At 47.7% G+C, this 16,434-nt stretch overlaps 1 protein-coding gene across 7 annotated transcripts in view; it reads right to left on the bottom strand.

Annotated features, from left to right (window-relative positions):
* The window catches only part of DENND2C (DENN domain containing 2C), a 52,507-nt gene that overhangs the window by 1,540 nt on the left and 34,533 nt on the right, over positions 1-16,434 (bottom strand). For 6 of the 7 annotated variants that reach the window (XM_054028567.1, XM_054028565.1, XM_054028566.1 and 3 more), the window contains exons 7-19: positions 16,265-16,361; positions 14,098-14,142; positions 12,387-12,574; positions 7,888-7,997; positions 7,225-7,294; positions 6,682-6,759; positions 5,667-5,807; positions 5,091-5,239; positions 4,324-4,501; positions 3,940-3,981; positions 1,563-1,668; positions 664-903; positions 444-530 (exon numbers count right to left, since the gene is read on the bottom strand). In XM_054028567.1, coding sequence (XP_053884542.1) covers positions 444-530; positions 664-903; positions 1,563-1,668; positions 3,940-3,981; positions 4,324-4,501; positions 5,091-5,239; positions 5,667-5,807; positions 6,682-6,759; positions 7,225-7,294; positions 7,888-7,997; positions 12,387-12,574; positions 14,098-14,142; positions 16,265-16,361 — 1,531 coding nt within the window. Of the gene's footprint in view, positions 1-443; positions 531-663; positions 904-1,562; positions 1,669-2,079; positions 2,107-3,939; positions 3,982-4,323; positions 4,502-5,090; positions 5,240-5,666; positions 5,808-6,681; positions 6,760-7,224; positions 7,295-7,887; positions 7,998-12,386; positions 12,575-14,097; positions 14,143-16,264; positions 16,362-16,434 lie in introns of those variants that run through there. The other variant, XM_054028571.1, reaches the window with a different exon arrangement.

Here is a 16,434-nt window from a genome sequence, read left to right as displayed (position 1 = left end):
CTCCAGAATCAGAAGTTAATTAAACAGAATGTCTTAAGTTTCAAAGCCATGTAAACCATCTTGGCCAACAGAATCAGAGTTTGAAATGGAAATGACTTAAGGCTCTTTAGTTAATTCTCAGCCAATGCAGGATTGTTCCCAAATGCTTCATCTGGCTCTGTTTTAGGTCTTCAGGTATGGGGCTAACACCATTCATTTTAACCAAAGATTTCTCAACATGCATGTTGAGAAGTACCAAGTGGCACTGGCAAGGGATAGATTTGTAAAGAAATTAACTGCAGCTCATTTTGAGTATTCTGGGGAATTAGCAGCACCGAGAAAAGTAAAAGACTATGCAAGATAGAAAACGTGCTCCCCTTTTGACCACATTCTACCTGCTCAGTGGACACCTTTATATGCAGGCTCAACAACTGACCTGGCCAACAACAAAACCGAACATTTACCCAAACTGCGAAGAATTTTGTTCATCCCGCTTGGTTCAGTCTCCGGAATGGTCTCCAAATACTCCAAGGCACGGACCTCAAACAGGCCTAGGGAAGAAAAATATCATTTAGCCACTTGAGATGCAATGTGCAAAGAAATGGAACAAGCCACACCACTGATAACAAAAAGCATAATCTATTCGAGCCCCATCTTGCAGGCACAAACTTTTGCAGGTCTCACCTTTGACCCCACTCTTACGGAGTTCCCGATCCTGTATGAATCCTGCAAACATCTGTGTTTCCATGAACAGGTCCAGGAAATGGCGCACATTGCGGGAGGTGTGGGACTTTCGAAATGGCTCTCGCTGGAACACCCGCTCTCCTTTCTCCGTGACATTCATGTGCAAGGAGTAATGTCCTACAATCTCCACAAAGAACTGTACAAAGGCCTCAGAGACCAGGGAGTTCAGAGTTACATCACCTACCAAGAGGACACAAAAGTCATTATTTCACACTGCAGCAGTCTCCTGGGAGAATATCTCCTTCACTCCTCCTAAAAGCCCAGCCGAGTAACAGCCATCCTTCTGGCTGAATAGGGCTAGATGGGTCACCACCATTGTGATGGGGGTAACATATAGGAATTGCACACAAATTGGTATCAGAACTTAATTTGAGTGATTGCTTAGTACAGACCTGCTGATGAACTTGCCTGGAATGATTCACTGCTTTGCAAAACACTTTTGAGATAAGCAAGTTTAAAAGCTACTGTATAAAATTGATTCTGCACATAACGGTGTCAGACTACACTCTGAAGTACAGAAACTCTCTCATCTCTGTTTAATGAAGAGGACCCTATTGATGTGCCTTGAGTATAAGGATTACACAAACTCAAAAATACTACCAAGAGAACAGGCGCTCTCTCACGTGGATCAGGCAAATCTAGGGCACTGCATTTCTCATTCTACCTTTTTATAATCCACCCAAATAGAAAAGCTTCTCTCAGTGAGATCACATGGAAATAACTTGTTAGCATGTGGCCCCAGCCACTTTCCACCATTTATCTTGGATTTGCATGTTTTCTCATCTCGGCCAGAGAAAATCTTTCAGGCTTCCATATAGTGCAAACACTGATACAATCACCTTGTGCGTAAATCTGCTCCTGGGACAAAATTTCATTTCGTTCCTCCAAAATCTGTACAAGCGCGGCCTGGAGTTTATGAGGTAGGATCTCATCCTCGTCTGATATCTAAACAAAGAGATGGCTCTTATGGCACATGTATTACATCTCACATCAAGACAGACTGTCCACGTCGAACAGAGAAAGGGATGCTGGTGACATGCTAGTTTAAGTGATCATATCAGAGTTACTCTATGGAATGGTGTCCACATGTATTGACAGCATAGAATGTGTGCCTTGTGGCCACAGAAATGAAAACATGACAAGCAAATATAAAAATTTAAACCAGATTCTTAAAGCAGCTACATTCAAATTCCCATATTACAGATACTCGATACAAAACGAGACTTTCACGTCTGACACACCCAGTATGCAGATCCAGACTCTGAACATGCCCATGATAAAACACCAAACAAAATGTATTGTGGAGAAAGAGCAAATTAAAAGGTCAGTCTTGGTGAGGCACTGATCCTTTAATACCTGTGTCTATCAGAATCCATGTGCTGGCTGCAATGCAAAGTAGAACAGTGAGTCAAATAATTCTCAACGGGGAAAAAAGGCAGTAAGATCATATCAGTACCACAATGGAAATGGAACTGCTTCAGCAAGGACATTTATAGTCTCTAGGACTTTATAAGACTAAGTCAAAGAAAAAATGGGCAATATTGTTCTGTGAACCAAGTATAACTGAGATCAGGAAAGTTACTTAAACCTCTCTGCCTCAGTTTCCCCTTCTTTTGGGGATAATACAGAGTTGCCTCCTGGGGTGTCAAAATGCTTAGCCAAATTTGTATGGCACTAAAGTGTGAAGTGCTAGTGAAGTGATATTATTTGAAAAGGAACTATAATCAAGTGGAATATTAAATCATCCAGCATTCTAAAATTAACAAACAGCTAAGAGAATGCACTGTGACCACTAGTCCCAAATAACAATGCTTTATTTCTACCTAGGGAATTGTTACACACAGGCGAAACAATACTCTAACATGTATATACAGCAACTCTCATTTGAGGATCTCAAAACATTTTTCAAACAATAGAGAATATTTGAGACTAGCATAAAAATCAAGTGAGCAGTGGTGTTTTTTCAAAAAAACCCCAAAAAAACAAAAAAACACAAATCTAGAAAACGAACTGACTAGACAATAAGGATAGAAACCTTGTGGAGAACAAATGCCCAGAATAGAAGGGAGGCCAAAACACAGGCAGGAAAATTGTGCCGTTGGGAAACAATTAAATATCTAGGCCCTAAATGGAATAAAGCACCTCAAAATGCAACTGGCAACATTACTGACAAGGTTTTTTAATGACTTAAAAAGTGTGATGCTAAACTATGAGCAAAAAGTCCCCTGAAAACTCATGCTTGGAAAAAAGATAAGAATGTTTCCCATAACTTTCCTACTCAAGTAAAAAGTAAAGGTTATGTTAATGAATAATTTAGGATGATCCATATATACTTAATTGTAATATTAAACTATGAAGAAATTGCTGAATGGTAGAAAATAAAGGGTTACAATTTGTTAGTTTAATGCTGATGTACTGTTAATGATTTATAACAATGGAAAACAAAAAAAATTATGAAAGTTTGGGTAAATGTATAACTGGCTATATAGAATGTTAAATAGTGTTGATTGAAGGAAAGCCAATGAAAATGTAATGTGTAAAGATATAAGAAACCAAGTGAATGAAGGCTCAAGCTGGAGAACACCAGTCCAGAAATTGAGGTGACCATCATGAAGTGTATAAGAGCTTCCTGGTACCCTGGAAATCGGTAACATGGGCTCCTACCTGTTCCGTCTTTTCTGTTGACTGTGTTTTTTATACATATATATGATAAAAAATTAGAACTGACAATATTGTGTTTGAAAATTTATAAAGGGAAAAAACTGATTAAGCCTAAATTGAGTGGACTCGTGCCTCAGTTTCCAACCTCACAATGCCTGACCATCTCATTCCACATCTGAATCTGAGCTGCCTTACCTTGAACAGAAGGCCAGAGTGAGGTCAAAGCAACACGGAAGTCTAGTGTTCTTACTCCACCGAGAAAGCACTTACAGATATCTGGGCCAGTCCTAAGCATAAGCCAAGTAAGTAGTACTTTGATTGAGGGTCATGTATGCCATGCAAACTCTGGAACTTGCAGGCCAGTACCATCTCCCTCTAACAGAGAATCAGAAGGAAGACACCACTTTGTCCTATCCTTGGAGCCCTGCAGATCTAGGGTCTGTTTGGGCTGGTACTTGGTTGGGTTTCTTGCACATATTTATCTCCTGTGATGCCCTATGGAGTGACCCTTTGCCCTACATGCTGGGCAGCCATCAGAAAGGTTATTTCACTCACCTGTTGCAGAAAGCTGTCAGCACAAAGATCAACAATCAGTACCTAGGGAAAGAGGAGCAGACACATTAATCATTATTATGCCTAGCTGAACTATGCAGCTATAGAGAGAAAAGCACCAGTCACAGCACCACGTAAGCCATACATTTTACACAAACGTATCCAGCCTTTCAAATCAGTGAAAATTAAGGAATTTAGAAAATAAAAGCCTGTGGAACATCGATAAGTGGCTGGCAAGTCACCGACAGATTCTGTGTGCATCATATTAGGGAGAATTTAGTATGTTTGCAAAATAAAACAATCCACAGAATTCCTCCCACATGGTTGGCAGGCCAGCAGCATCTGAACTACTCCTTGCATTTCCTCTGTAACATCCCCAAGTCTCACCTCTTCTATGGGCAGGTCCTGCAGCTGCGGTAAGGAGCAAGAAAGAATGCCAATAAGGAATGGGGTTGGAGAGCAGACAATATCGATCATGGATGCTGGTAGAACAGGAATGTAGGTGTGTTGCCAGGTGAAGGGGTAAAGTGTTGCTACCACAGCATGGCCACATTTAGACAAGGTGCTAGAGGGAGAGAAAAACCACCTAATGAATTGTCAGCACATTTAATGGTCAGATCCCAGCTACAGAGTTAAGTGACAAGTGCCCAGTACTCAGGGAAAACTTAATTCATTCACACCAGAACTGAGAAGGAGCCTAAGGTCTCCATTTACACTGTCACTTATTCACATCCTGATCTTCAAAGGGAGCTGGGAACAGCAGCAGCACACAGCTGACAAAGTCAGTCTTGTTAGGTCACATGCTAAATGCTCTCGTGTCTCCTTTTGAAGTGCACCATTTAGACTCAGCTTCTGATCTAGCTTTTAACATGTTTGCAGTTAAAACTCAGGTTAAATTTTCACGTGCAGAATTAAAACAGTCTTGACTGACTGTCCATGGGGCCCAGGGCAGCCTGAAGATCCTACATCCACATGCCTAGAGCCTTGGGCAACTTGTGCACTCTTAAGCTCTTAGCACACACAGGACCCCAGGAAGCTCTTAAAAGGCAACTGTTTCAAAGAAATATAAAACATTAATTTGTTCAGGAAAAAGGGCACAGAAGCAGAAGGAAACACTGACCTTCTTAAAGCAAGATGTGTGACTCATTTCTCACCTCAGATTGTCCGCAACAAAGATCACCCTCCTTTCCAGCAGGAGAGAGGCACACACCTGGATCAGGTGGCAGACGCTAAGGCACTTAAACAAGCGCTCGAAATCCACGTGTTCCAGCCGGGAGTCCAATGGACGGCAGAGTTCAATTACCTGAAAACAGAGCAGAGATGCAAGGAGTCAGAGATGCCCAGCGAGACTGCAATGTAGAGACAGACCTGGGAATTTGGAAATGTGTCTGAAAACGAAACAATGGATGCTCTACAAAAAGTGGGATGCAAAGCTCCCAAGTGTCCTATGCTCTGTCTCACCCTTGGAGAGTGGTGCAAGGTACTGAGCTCACCCCTTCTCTATAAAAGTCTCAAGAGTCATTTCTATTGTAGTTTAACATTCTTGGCAGCATAGGCGTCTCCAGTGACTTGTGTGGAGATTAAGAAACAATCCTCACTTTGAGAAAATCTACAGCCAGCACTGCACAACACAACAGCAAACTCGTCAAGCACCACTATACCAGGCACACACGGTCACCTTATACAGACAGCAACCCAGATCTGCAGCCAAGTCCTGGTTTCACAGTTACCTCATTTCCTGCTCCTGGCAGGAAGCTCTTCACAGTGATTGTGCGTCCGGGAGCAGGGAAAGGGGCCTCCATGACACTGCGCATGAATGGGTACACCAAGGCTGGGGACATCTCTCGCCTCTTCTCTACCTCATCCAGAATCTGCAGGAAAACAACCTCTGATGAGGACTAGGGGTGAAATATATCCCTAGATGCATGACCACAAACTGCTGCTCCAATAATCAGGGCTCTAATCCAGATTTATACCTTGACTCGCACCTTGGGGAGGGCTCCTGCACAGATGTGTCACATAGGGACACCAAAAGGCAAATAGAGAGTGGACAAGGTTAAAAATCAGCTGGTGATACCATGAATGGAAGCAAGGAACTGGCTCTGTGGGCCCCAGCATGGTCAATAAATCTCATTACATACTGAGAACTCCCATCATAGGAGGGACATGCCCACTTCAGGAATAAAATTGCTGTTGGAATTGAATGGGCTGATTTCCAGCAGTGTCAAGTACCTTCAGCTCCCACTGACATCAGTTTTGAGACATCCCTTTTACCCCTCTTCAGAATCTCGGATTCCTCCCAGACAAGCATATAGTGGTCAGATATTTAGTTACAGAGCTGTGAAACCAGTCAGAATAGAATCACTGACATGGCAGCTAACTGATATTTGCACACCCCATGGGCATGTAAGTAGGAATGAGGAGATGACATGAAGAGGAGACACACTAAGGCTTGGCATTAGGAACCTTTTCCTGAGATTGAAGGGGATTTGGCTGTGGAATGGTCTCCCAAGTGCTAGAGTCATTTAAACTGGGCTAGACAAAGCACTAGATAACATGCAGCAGGGAACCAACCTGCCCTGGGTCAAGGTTACTATTGTCAGATGCAGCAATGCTATCAGAGGCTGTACTGCAACAGCTCAGCTATTTCCTGGAGCTCTCAAGCTATCAGAATGGCATTTTGAGAGGCACAGGTCTGACTCTGATGCGACAGGTTGTAGTGCGTGGGGTAGGCTGCTCACTCACCTTGGAGAAGAGGTTGAAACAGCCGAGGCGGCTCACCATGCAGTACACCTCTGGGAGCCGCTTCCCTTTCCCTTCTGGCTACAAGGCAAGGGGAATGCAGAGAGTTACACCTGGAGCAGAGCAAGGGAAGCAAGGCAGCGAATGCCCATGCCAGCGCTTGAGTGATATTGAAGCCTCCCAACGTATTCAGCCCATGTGACTGGATTTCACACCGAGTGCTTTTCGCTACAAATCCCTCTGCACTCAATTAGAAACTCAAAGGGAGTAAGGAGTCCCAAGAACTGGCTCTTGCACCCCCACACACACTTCATTCTAGGCATTGTGTGCCATGGGGTACGGACAACACCACACACCTTCCCTCTGCACTGCTGCTCTACCCTCTGTCAGAGGGCTGGTAACCCCAGAACCGGCATTAAGAGCAATGCACCTCACACCTAGCCAACAAGCTGCTGCTGATCTAGGTCCTAGCTGGACCGCAAAACCCTCCACCCCCATCAGTGTGGGCCCTCTCTATGGCAGCATGTCTCACAAACGGTGGCTTACCAAGAGCTTCTTGCAGTAACCGAACCAGCGGCTGCCATCCTCGCCTGTCAGCACGAAGGAAAAGGTTTCACTGGGGAGCCCAAGAACAGTCAGAGTCAGACTCACCATGCAATTCACTGACGGTGGAGGAGGGGGACCCACAGGGGAGCAGGTCAGTCGGGGGCTGATGTAATGTGGAACAAGTGCAACACCCCACACCCCGTCTGCAGCCCTTTGATCTCAATGTGGGAGACCTAGAGAGCTGCTCCCTGGCTTCGGATTCCTTCCCTCCCACACATAGGGGGACGGGATGCCTGTAGGCTGCAGAAGATTCCTCATCAGGATGCCATCTCCAAGCTCCTCCACTCTGCTGAGCACCAATAGCAGCAGCCAATGCGGGCAGGAACTAACCCCGAGACAGTGCTGCAGACTCTGCATGGGGTGGAGGGGACCACCCCTGCACCTCATCCTCCCCTAATATTCTAGAATATGGGATCAAAACCTCCAGCAAGTTCTCCTTCCCTTGGCCTCTCTCTTCCATTTCATCCTGATTCAGCTACAGCCACCCGGGCTTTGCCAGAGTGGCTGGCAGATGCCTACGCACCCAGCACTGGCACCACGTCTCGCTCAGTTACTTCAGTGGGAACCCAGAAACCAGTATCTATTCACAACACAAGCCTTTACCTTTTGAGCTCTGATGTTGGAAGCCAGGCTTTGGGATCTGGAAAGCAGAACTTGGGGATGACCTTTAGCCTCTCCTCGGTATCCTTTGACTGCCTGAAGGGATGCTCGGGCTGGGAAAGAGGACACATGGCTGTTATACAGGGCAGCTCTCCCAGGATCACAGAACAATGGCGGCAGCATTCACTGTAATAGGCATAGTCTCCACCCTGCAGCAGGGGCTTGTGTGCATCAACCCCCAAAAGTCTGATGTAGGGACTGCAGGAGAATATACTCTGGCTACACCAAATTCCCAGCTTCTTATACCGCTCCATGCAGCTCAAAGCACAGAGCCCCGGTTCAGCCTTGACAACAGATTCAGCCCAGGTCTCTTTCTGGTCTGGTACACACTTCTGTATCATTACACAGTGCTGATGCTCAGCTCCCCAAAGAGAAAAGCTAATTCCTGGTCCCACGTTTCAAACGGAACAGACTTTTTGCTACATCCTGTGCCGAATAGGTTTAGCTGAGGATATAGCTTAGTGACATTTCCCAGCTTATAATATAATAAAGCTGGGAGAGCTCCCCCTACCGGTAGTGATCACTGCAGGGTGAGACTGTCCCATTCAGTCCTCTTGAGAAAAAACAACAAGGAGTCTGGTGGCACCTTAAAGACTAACAGATTTATTTGGGCATAAGCTTTCGTGGGTAAAAACCTCACTAACACAGAACAGAAATATCTTCTCAAGGTTACACTTGTGTGTCTGTAATAGGCGGAGATCCCAGCTTGCACGGTAAGGAGAGTACATCCCTTCTATGGTCTGTTACAAAGGGAGGGAAGGGAGCAAGGTTTCGTGCATCATTAAGAGATGAGAAGGGCACAAATTCTTTGACATCAGGTACTGCAGTTACCTCCATTCAGCCAGAGTCAAAGTCCCTCAGAGAGAACAGGAGCACCTCCACCTTCAGAACTGCTCAGGAAGGACAGAGTGGGATTCATTTAGTGCTTCCCTGTGGGACCACTGCCTCAGCTGCATTTGGAGTAAGGGATTCAACCATTTATGGGAAACATCAGAGACAGAAAACCATATGGTCTTTTCCAAGGAATGCAAGTCATATTTGGGAGTCACGCTTTCAATCACTACACAGTTCAATTGGAACTTCAACATCACTTCAAGTGTCACAAGATGAGACAGGTTAGAAAGGTAACATGGCTGGCCTCCAAAGGATGCCCGTTGCACAGGAGTTTTGCTGGCCCCAGACAGCCCATGGAAGAGGGGGACAGGCAGATTACTTGGGAGCAATGCTATTTTTAGAGTCAAGACTCATCTGTAATCACAACACCCAAGGTATAATCAGTGCTCCTTAATTACTGGTATGATATTTCCTCATGAATCCCAGCATGAAAGACCCTCCTGTGTAAATCTGGTTACATTCAACAAAATATTCTAAATCAGGCAAAGAGTAAACAGACATTGAGAAAATCATTAGTTTTGTCAGTATCATTATAAAACCAGGCCAACAGCCATGTGGTGCAGACTGGAATTGATCCACTGAGGAGGTGCAGTAGGGAAGGAAGATGCTCTGCCCCTCCGCAAAGGCTCTGATGGTCACAGGGAGGAAGAACTCACTCAAACCACATTTTCACTGCCTTTCAATATTGGGAGTTTATCAGCTCCGCTCATTTTCACCCTGTTGAACAGACTGATCTCTGGGACTGGCAGTGTTCCTTTCCGTGTTTTGTGAGTCACCGAGTCCGTTTAACCATAATCCTCTCAACGGCATGTCAAACACTTGGAGCTCTGGACGCAGTAGGTTCTCTTGCAGCCCCAGTTACCCTCCCATAATGGTGAAATGACTGCACCCCCTACAGAAAGGGCACGCTAATTCCCAACAATAACTTTTTTCTTTTTGCAAGAACCAGGGAGACTTCTTTTCTGGAAACTTTGAAAATCCACAGTATCTTGTGGTGCACTGCTGAGGCAGCCCACAGGAGAGGAGAGGAAATGCAACTGTAGAGCCAAAGCTGGACTGACCTCATCCTGGCTGCTGTTGATACACAGACAAGGAGGGATGTGTTGACTCACGCCGCATAGGAAACAGTGACTAGATTCCATGGGGTTTCATTCTCTTTTTCCCCAAATATCAAGATGAAAAGCCGCATAAAGCAAACTGAACAAAACCGAGACCAACTATGCCAGCTACAGAGCCATAAGCAAACTCATCAACTACAGCAAGGCTTTCATTCTGCATGTTCAGACCCAAATGCATAGCAAAGGGCAGCCTCAGAGATCCCTCACACTAGCCCTCGTGTGACCAGAACTGCAAGGAGTGAGAAGAGTGATAAATGTGAGATCTATAGGGAGGTGAATTGTAGTTTGCTCCACGGTCCTACACGGAATGGAGTTTTCAGATGTTATTGTCTGGCCAGGCTTTGAGAAGGTCCCTGTCACTGGTATCTGAGCACCTTCCACAAGAAGTAAAAACAAATAATCTCTTCCAGCCCTGCCATCATGGAGTGGGGAGAGCAGTTCTCATTTCATAAAAGGGCTCAGCAGCAACCTTTTCAGTTCAAATGACTTCAGAGGAAACCCAACCCCCTCCTGGGCTTGATTCTCTCTCAGCACTAAGCAATTGCAAAAGAGTTTTACCATGTGCTTCTACTCCCTGCCAATCCCACCCACGATACCAGATTCTAGGGGTGATTGTCCCACTAACACTAGGTTCTTTGTGGGTTTCTGACACATCCAGCACACTGGATTAGTATCCGAGCACTCTGTGGAAATGCGTCTCAAGCCATGTGCTGGGAAGCAGAATACAGCCTGCCACAACACAAACCCAGCTGTATCCCTATTACAAAAGGAACTTGGTAAATTACTGTTTATAGTGCAGCAGAGGACAGGCCCAAGTTAACTGCTGCCTGGGCACTTTAGGGCTCTGCACAGCAGCTCTACCCCTTCTCATGTGAAAGCCAGAACAGGTTTAATAACGGCTCCAAGTGACACATGGTCTCACTACATGCTGGACCCTGCTGTTCTCCTGGCTCTAGCACCACACTCAAAAGGGGGAAGGAACGGCTGCCTGCATGTACAGGATTTAAAGCAACAAGGTTAACAACTGGAGTAAAACGGTCTCTTCGGACCAGCATTTAGATCACTTTCTACCAGCACCCTTCAGGAGACCAGAGAGAAGAGAAAAAACTCCTCACTTTCCGAGAGGCTCCAGAGCAAACAACGGGTTCAAACACTGCAGGCTCAGTAAGAATCAAGGACTGGTGGTGCCACTCCCTCTTTGTGCGTAGCAGGGCAAGTGTCACAGGAGAGGACGTTTTCCCCATGAAAATCTTGAAGTCATATGCATTTTAATATGGCCAAATGTCAAGTCATACCTCTGGGAACAAAGAAGGCAGGCCATACTTACAGACTGGGGGACTCTCTCCTGGGAAGCAGCACAGGCAGGCTGCGCATTGTGAAAAGGACTTGTGGGTTATGTGAGTAATCAGCTGAACATGAGCTCTCAGTGCGACACCATGGCCAAAAGGGCTAATAGGATTCTTGGATGTAAAAAAAAAAAAAAAAAAAAAAAAAAACCAGGAAAATCTTGAATAGAAATCTAGAGAGGTTATTTTACCTCTGTATTTGGCACTGGTGTGACCGTTGCTGAAATATTGTGTCCAGTTCTGGTGCCCACAGCTCAAGGAGGATGTTGATCAATTGGAGAAGGTTCGGAGAAGAGCCACGAGAATGATTAAAAGATTGGAAAGTATGCCATATAATGAAAGAGTCAAGGACCTCAACCTACTGAGCTTAACAAAGAGGTTACGTGACTTGTTCAGTCTGCAAGTATCTATCCGGGTAACAAATTCAATAATAGAGGGCTAACAGACAAAGGTATAACAAGATCCAATGGCCTCAATTTGAAGCTAGACAAATTCAGACTTGAAATTAGGTGCAAAATTTTAACCATGAGAGTAATTAACCATTGGAACAATTTACCAAGGGTTGTGGTAGTGGATTCTCATCTCTGGAATTTTTAAATTAAAATTGGATTTTTTTATTTTTTTATTTTTTTTTTTTTAAGAGATGTGCCCTAGTTCAAACAGGAGTTAATTCAGGGAAGGCCTGGGGCCTGTGTTACACAGGAGGTCAGACCAGATGATCACAATGGTCCCTTCTGGTCATATAAATGATGAAGAAATTCACCCTTTGCAGGAGAAATGTATCTGTTTACTGTCCCATTAATATAGTGCCCCAAGCATCCCAGTCTTTACTGTGTTTTCCTCCCAACACCCCTGTGAGGTAGAGAAGTGCTGTCACCGGGAAAATGAGAGAGAGGATGGGTGACTTACTCAGAGTGTCTGTGGCAGAGCCAGAAGTTGAACCCAGGTGGTTAGAACCCTAACTACTGGACATCCTGGCTCTGCTCATCTGCACAGAGCCAGGGAGGAGGGAAATGCTGGGAGGGAAAAATAATTCAGCAGATAAAGTGAAGCTGATGGGACTGGGCATCTGCGCGGCACCCACCTTGCTGGGGAACTGCTGTATGACCTGTGGGGTGTACGTCGTCTCCGACTGCTTCTTCTGCAGGGACACCACCACAAAAAGCTCAAACAGCTGCTGCTCCTGGAATTCAATCAGATCCCGCTCCAGGGTCTGATAGTGTGGGTTCCTCTTGGAGGTCAACTGTACTTGCAGCAGGCGTTTGTGGTGACCTGAGAGATAAGGACCAATTCAGTGACAGGAGGCTGGGGCTGTAACAGTGATCATCTGAGGCTCTCAAAGTGTTTAAACAAGGGGAAGTCTCATTATTTGCATTTCACAAGTGAAGAGGTGAAGGGACTTGCCCAAGGTCACACGGCAGGTGAGTGGCAGAGCTGGAATGGACGTCAGGTGCCAACACTGAGCCTAGTGCCTCCTTCCCAGAGCAGGACACCCCAGCTCAGCTCCCACAAGCACAAAGCACCCAGAGACACGCAGTAATGTCCCCAGCCCCTTTGCCTGGTGGATTTTATCAGAAGCCCAACACCTTCAACTCCTCTATAGGCTCGTTTTTTGTCACGTCCCAGAGACTCCCCCCTAACCTCTAGCAGCACGGAGGAACTCATGTGTCTGAGTGCTAACAAGGCTGCTGATGGGGAAGATGGTGAGAAGGGGCCTCCTTCTGTCAATGGGGCGTGTGTGTGTGTGGGTGGGGGGGTAATCTCCATAATGCTGCCACACTTCAGGCAATTACATCATAAGAGTGGCAACTTTAGCAGTAAGGGAATTCAAAACTGAGGCAGAATCCATCACCTCCCCTCCACTCCATCCAGCCTGTCCCGCGCAGCATCACAGACTATCCCTACAAGACACGTGGGAAACGCTGGAATAGCCAGGGGGCTGTAAAGGGTCTGTGACACATGCTCTGTGGGTTTGTACTATCCGGCCAGACTCACTCGGTGACTCATTTGCTCTATTTTAAGACAGCCTACCACCCCCACCCCCAAAACACAGAGGGATGGAGTTTTGCCATCATCCCCAAATTATGGGCTTTTGTACGTCATCTACAGGAAGGAAACATTTAAAGCAATCCAACTGGTTCCTTGTCACTGGGTACTTCCAGCACGTAGCTATCACATTAACAGGCATGCTAGACAGATTCATCTGTAGTAAGTTCAGGGCTGCAGGCAAATTTTTTACTATTTCATTTTCCAACTCTGGGAAGTGGAAGCTCAGATCCCTTCTGTGCCAACTAGAGCAGATTAGTCAGCACTGCACGCCTAGATCTGAGCCTGTAGTTCTGGTTGTCCTGCCAGTGTTTACGTCAAGCCAAGGAACCAAACTATCTACTTCTCGCTGACTCCCTTCCAAACAGGGTATTTCATAGCATGGCAAACGTGAACAAAGAAAAGGGGTATGGTGCTCAGTTCTGAGCACCAGAGACGATCCACGGGGGTGAGTTACTCCAAGACACGCATTTTACTTAGAGGAGGGAGTGACCCCAGGGTGACTGGCAGGTGAGTGGCATAGCCCAAGAGGCTGAGAGACCTGGCACCTGGGGCTCGACATGCAGATTCAGTCCCCTCCAGATCCTTTCATCTCACTGTCACAAGAGGCTGGTTTGACACAAGAGTAGCAGCTTCCTACATTATCTACAGGAGGCACAAAAACCTCAGGAGTGGCTAATCCCATATAGCCCTGCCAGCATTAATTATGCTATGGCAATAGGACCAGCCCCAGTGACTCACTCACTCACTTTTCGGCAGATTCTCCGTCTCACTTTCATTCCCGCTGGTTTCACCTGAAACAAGAAACAAGGCTTCCATAAAATCATAGTTGCCATGGTAAGGGGGGGTGACACCCATGGCTGCAGAAGCGGCCGCATCCGAGACCTCCCTTAAGTCTACACCATGTAGGGCTGCTCGTTAGCCATCTTGTTCATTACATGAGTCTCAGTAAAAGCAGCCCTTCGCTAGTAATAATTTAAATCCCAAAGAACATCAGAGATGAAGTCAGATCCACCACTTCCAGGGAGATATTGACCAGGAATGGAGATTCTGAGTAGGTATTTAAGCCATCTAGGTGAGTTAGCAACACTCTGGGGCTGGAAACAGTTTGTATTCTTTATTTAAAGTTGTTAGGAAACCAAAGCAGCTTTGGAACCCAAGTATCTCTCCCCAGAGGGCCACCTGAAAGCAGCATGAGAGAGCAACAACAGGTGACCTCACGACAAATAGCTTTAACACCTCAGCATGGATAGGGTTACCATACGTCCTCTTTTTCCCGGACATGTCCGGCTTTTCGGCAGTCAAACCCCCGTCCGGGGGGAATTGCCAAAAAGCGGAACATGTCCGGGAAAATGGCGGCTCTGTTTAAGAGCCCGGCTGCCTGAACGCTACCGGCTTCGGGCAGCCCCGTGCCTGGAGACCCTGCGCCGCTGGAGCCCGGGAGGGGAAGTGCCCGGCTGGGGGCGCAGGGTCCGGAGGCACGGGGCTGCCTGAAGCCGGTAGCACTCCGGCAGCCCGGCTCTTAAACAGAGCCTCCAGCGGCTGGGGCTCTGTGTAACTGACACTGTGTCAGTTACACACAGCCCCGGCGGCTGGAGGCTCCAGTCCCCGCGTCTCTATTTAAGAGCCGGGCTGCCCGAGCGCTACCGGCTTCGGGCAGCCCCGTGCCTCCGGACCCTGCGCCGCCGGAGCCCGGGAGGGGAAGTGCCCGGCTGGGGGCGCAGGGTCTGGAGGCACGGGGCTGCCCGAAGCCGGTAGCGCTTGGGCAGCCCAGCTCTTAAACAGAGCGGGGGCGGCTGGAGCCTCCAGCCCCCGGGGCTCTGTGTAACTGACCCAGTGTCAGTTACACAGAGCCAAAGAGGAGAAAAGCCTCCAGCCCCCGGGGCTCTGTGTAACTGACACAGTGTCAGTTACACAGAGCCCCAGCCGCTGGAGGCTCTGTTTAAGAACCGGGCAGCCCGAGAGCTACCGGCTTCGGGCAGCCCCCTTGCCTCCGGACCCTGCGCCCCCAGCCGGGCACTTCCCCTCCCGGGCTCCGGCGGCGCAGGGTCCGGAGGCACGGGGCTGCCCGAAGCCGGTAGCGCTGGGGCAGCTCGGCTCTTAAACAGAGCCTAAGAGGAGCAGAGCCTCCAGCTGCGGGGGCTCTGCTCCTCTTCGGCTCTGTGTAACTTATACAGTGTAAGTTACGCAGAGCCGCCGGAGCCCCGGAGGGGAAGTGCCCGGCTGGGGGCACAGGGTCCGGAGGCATGGGGGCTGCCCAAAGCCCGAGCGCTACCGGCTTCACGGTTTGCTGGGCAGCCTCCAGACCCTGCGCCCCCGGCTGGGCACTTCCCCTCCCGGGCACCAGCTGCGCTGGGGAAGCGCCGGCTGGGGGCGCAGGGTCTGGGGGCTGCCCGGGAAACCGTGATGCTGGTAGCACTGGGGCAGCCCTTTCCCCCTGGCTGGGAGTGGGAGGGAGGAGGGGGCGGAGTTAGGGTGGGGGAAGGGGCGGAGTTGGGGCGGGGCTAGGGGTGGGGAAATGGGCGGGGCCATGGCCCGTGGAGGGTCCTCTTTTTTTATTTATGAGATATGGTAACCCTAAGCATGGAGCTACCCCAGCGCTGAAGACTCAGACACAGAAAGGGATCTTCCCTATGGAACACTCTCAAACCTGGATTAAAGAGAAGTACAGGGCTTGATTTGCAGAGGTGCTGAACACCCAACAAGTCCCACCGGAGTCAGTGCAAGAGGCAGGAGCTCAGCACCTGTGAAAAATCAAACCGCTGTGGTAAACTTTGCTCATTCTCTGAGCAGTAGCTGCAGTATGAAGCCCCCATTGTGCTGACAGGACTGTGGCATGTTGTGAATTAGACATGTCCGTTGTGGTGTCACAAGTGTGCTATGTAATGAAGAGAATGGTGCAGGCTGTCTCCAGACCTTTTGCTGGTGGAGCTTCTTTCCCTGTATAAGCGAGTAACTTCACCCTCTTCTTCCCACGTTTAGACTCAAAGATCTCCTGTATTTTTAACACAAGCTGGAATCCAAAGAGAAAGCAATCGTTAATACAGGCCATATGCACATGAGAGGCGGTGGCAAGTGGCAGCGAG

The sequence above is a fragment of the Malaclemys terrapin genome, chromosome 4 (genome assembly GCF_027887155.1).
Source record: "Malaclemys terrapin pileata isolate rMalTer1 chromosome 4, rMalTer1.hap1, whole genome shotgun sequence".
NCBI classification, from domain to species: domain Eukaryota; kingdom Metazoa; phylum Chordata; order Testudines; family Emydidae; genus Malaclemys; species Malaclemys terrapin.
Note: the sequence above shows the minus strand (reverse complement) of the source record. Positions and strands in the feature narration are given on the sequence as shown.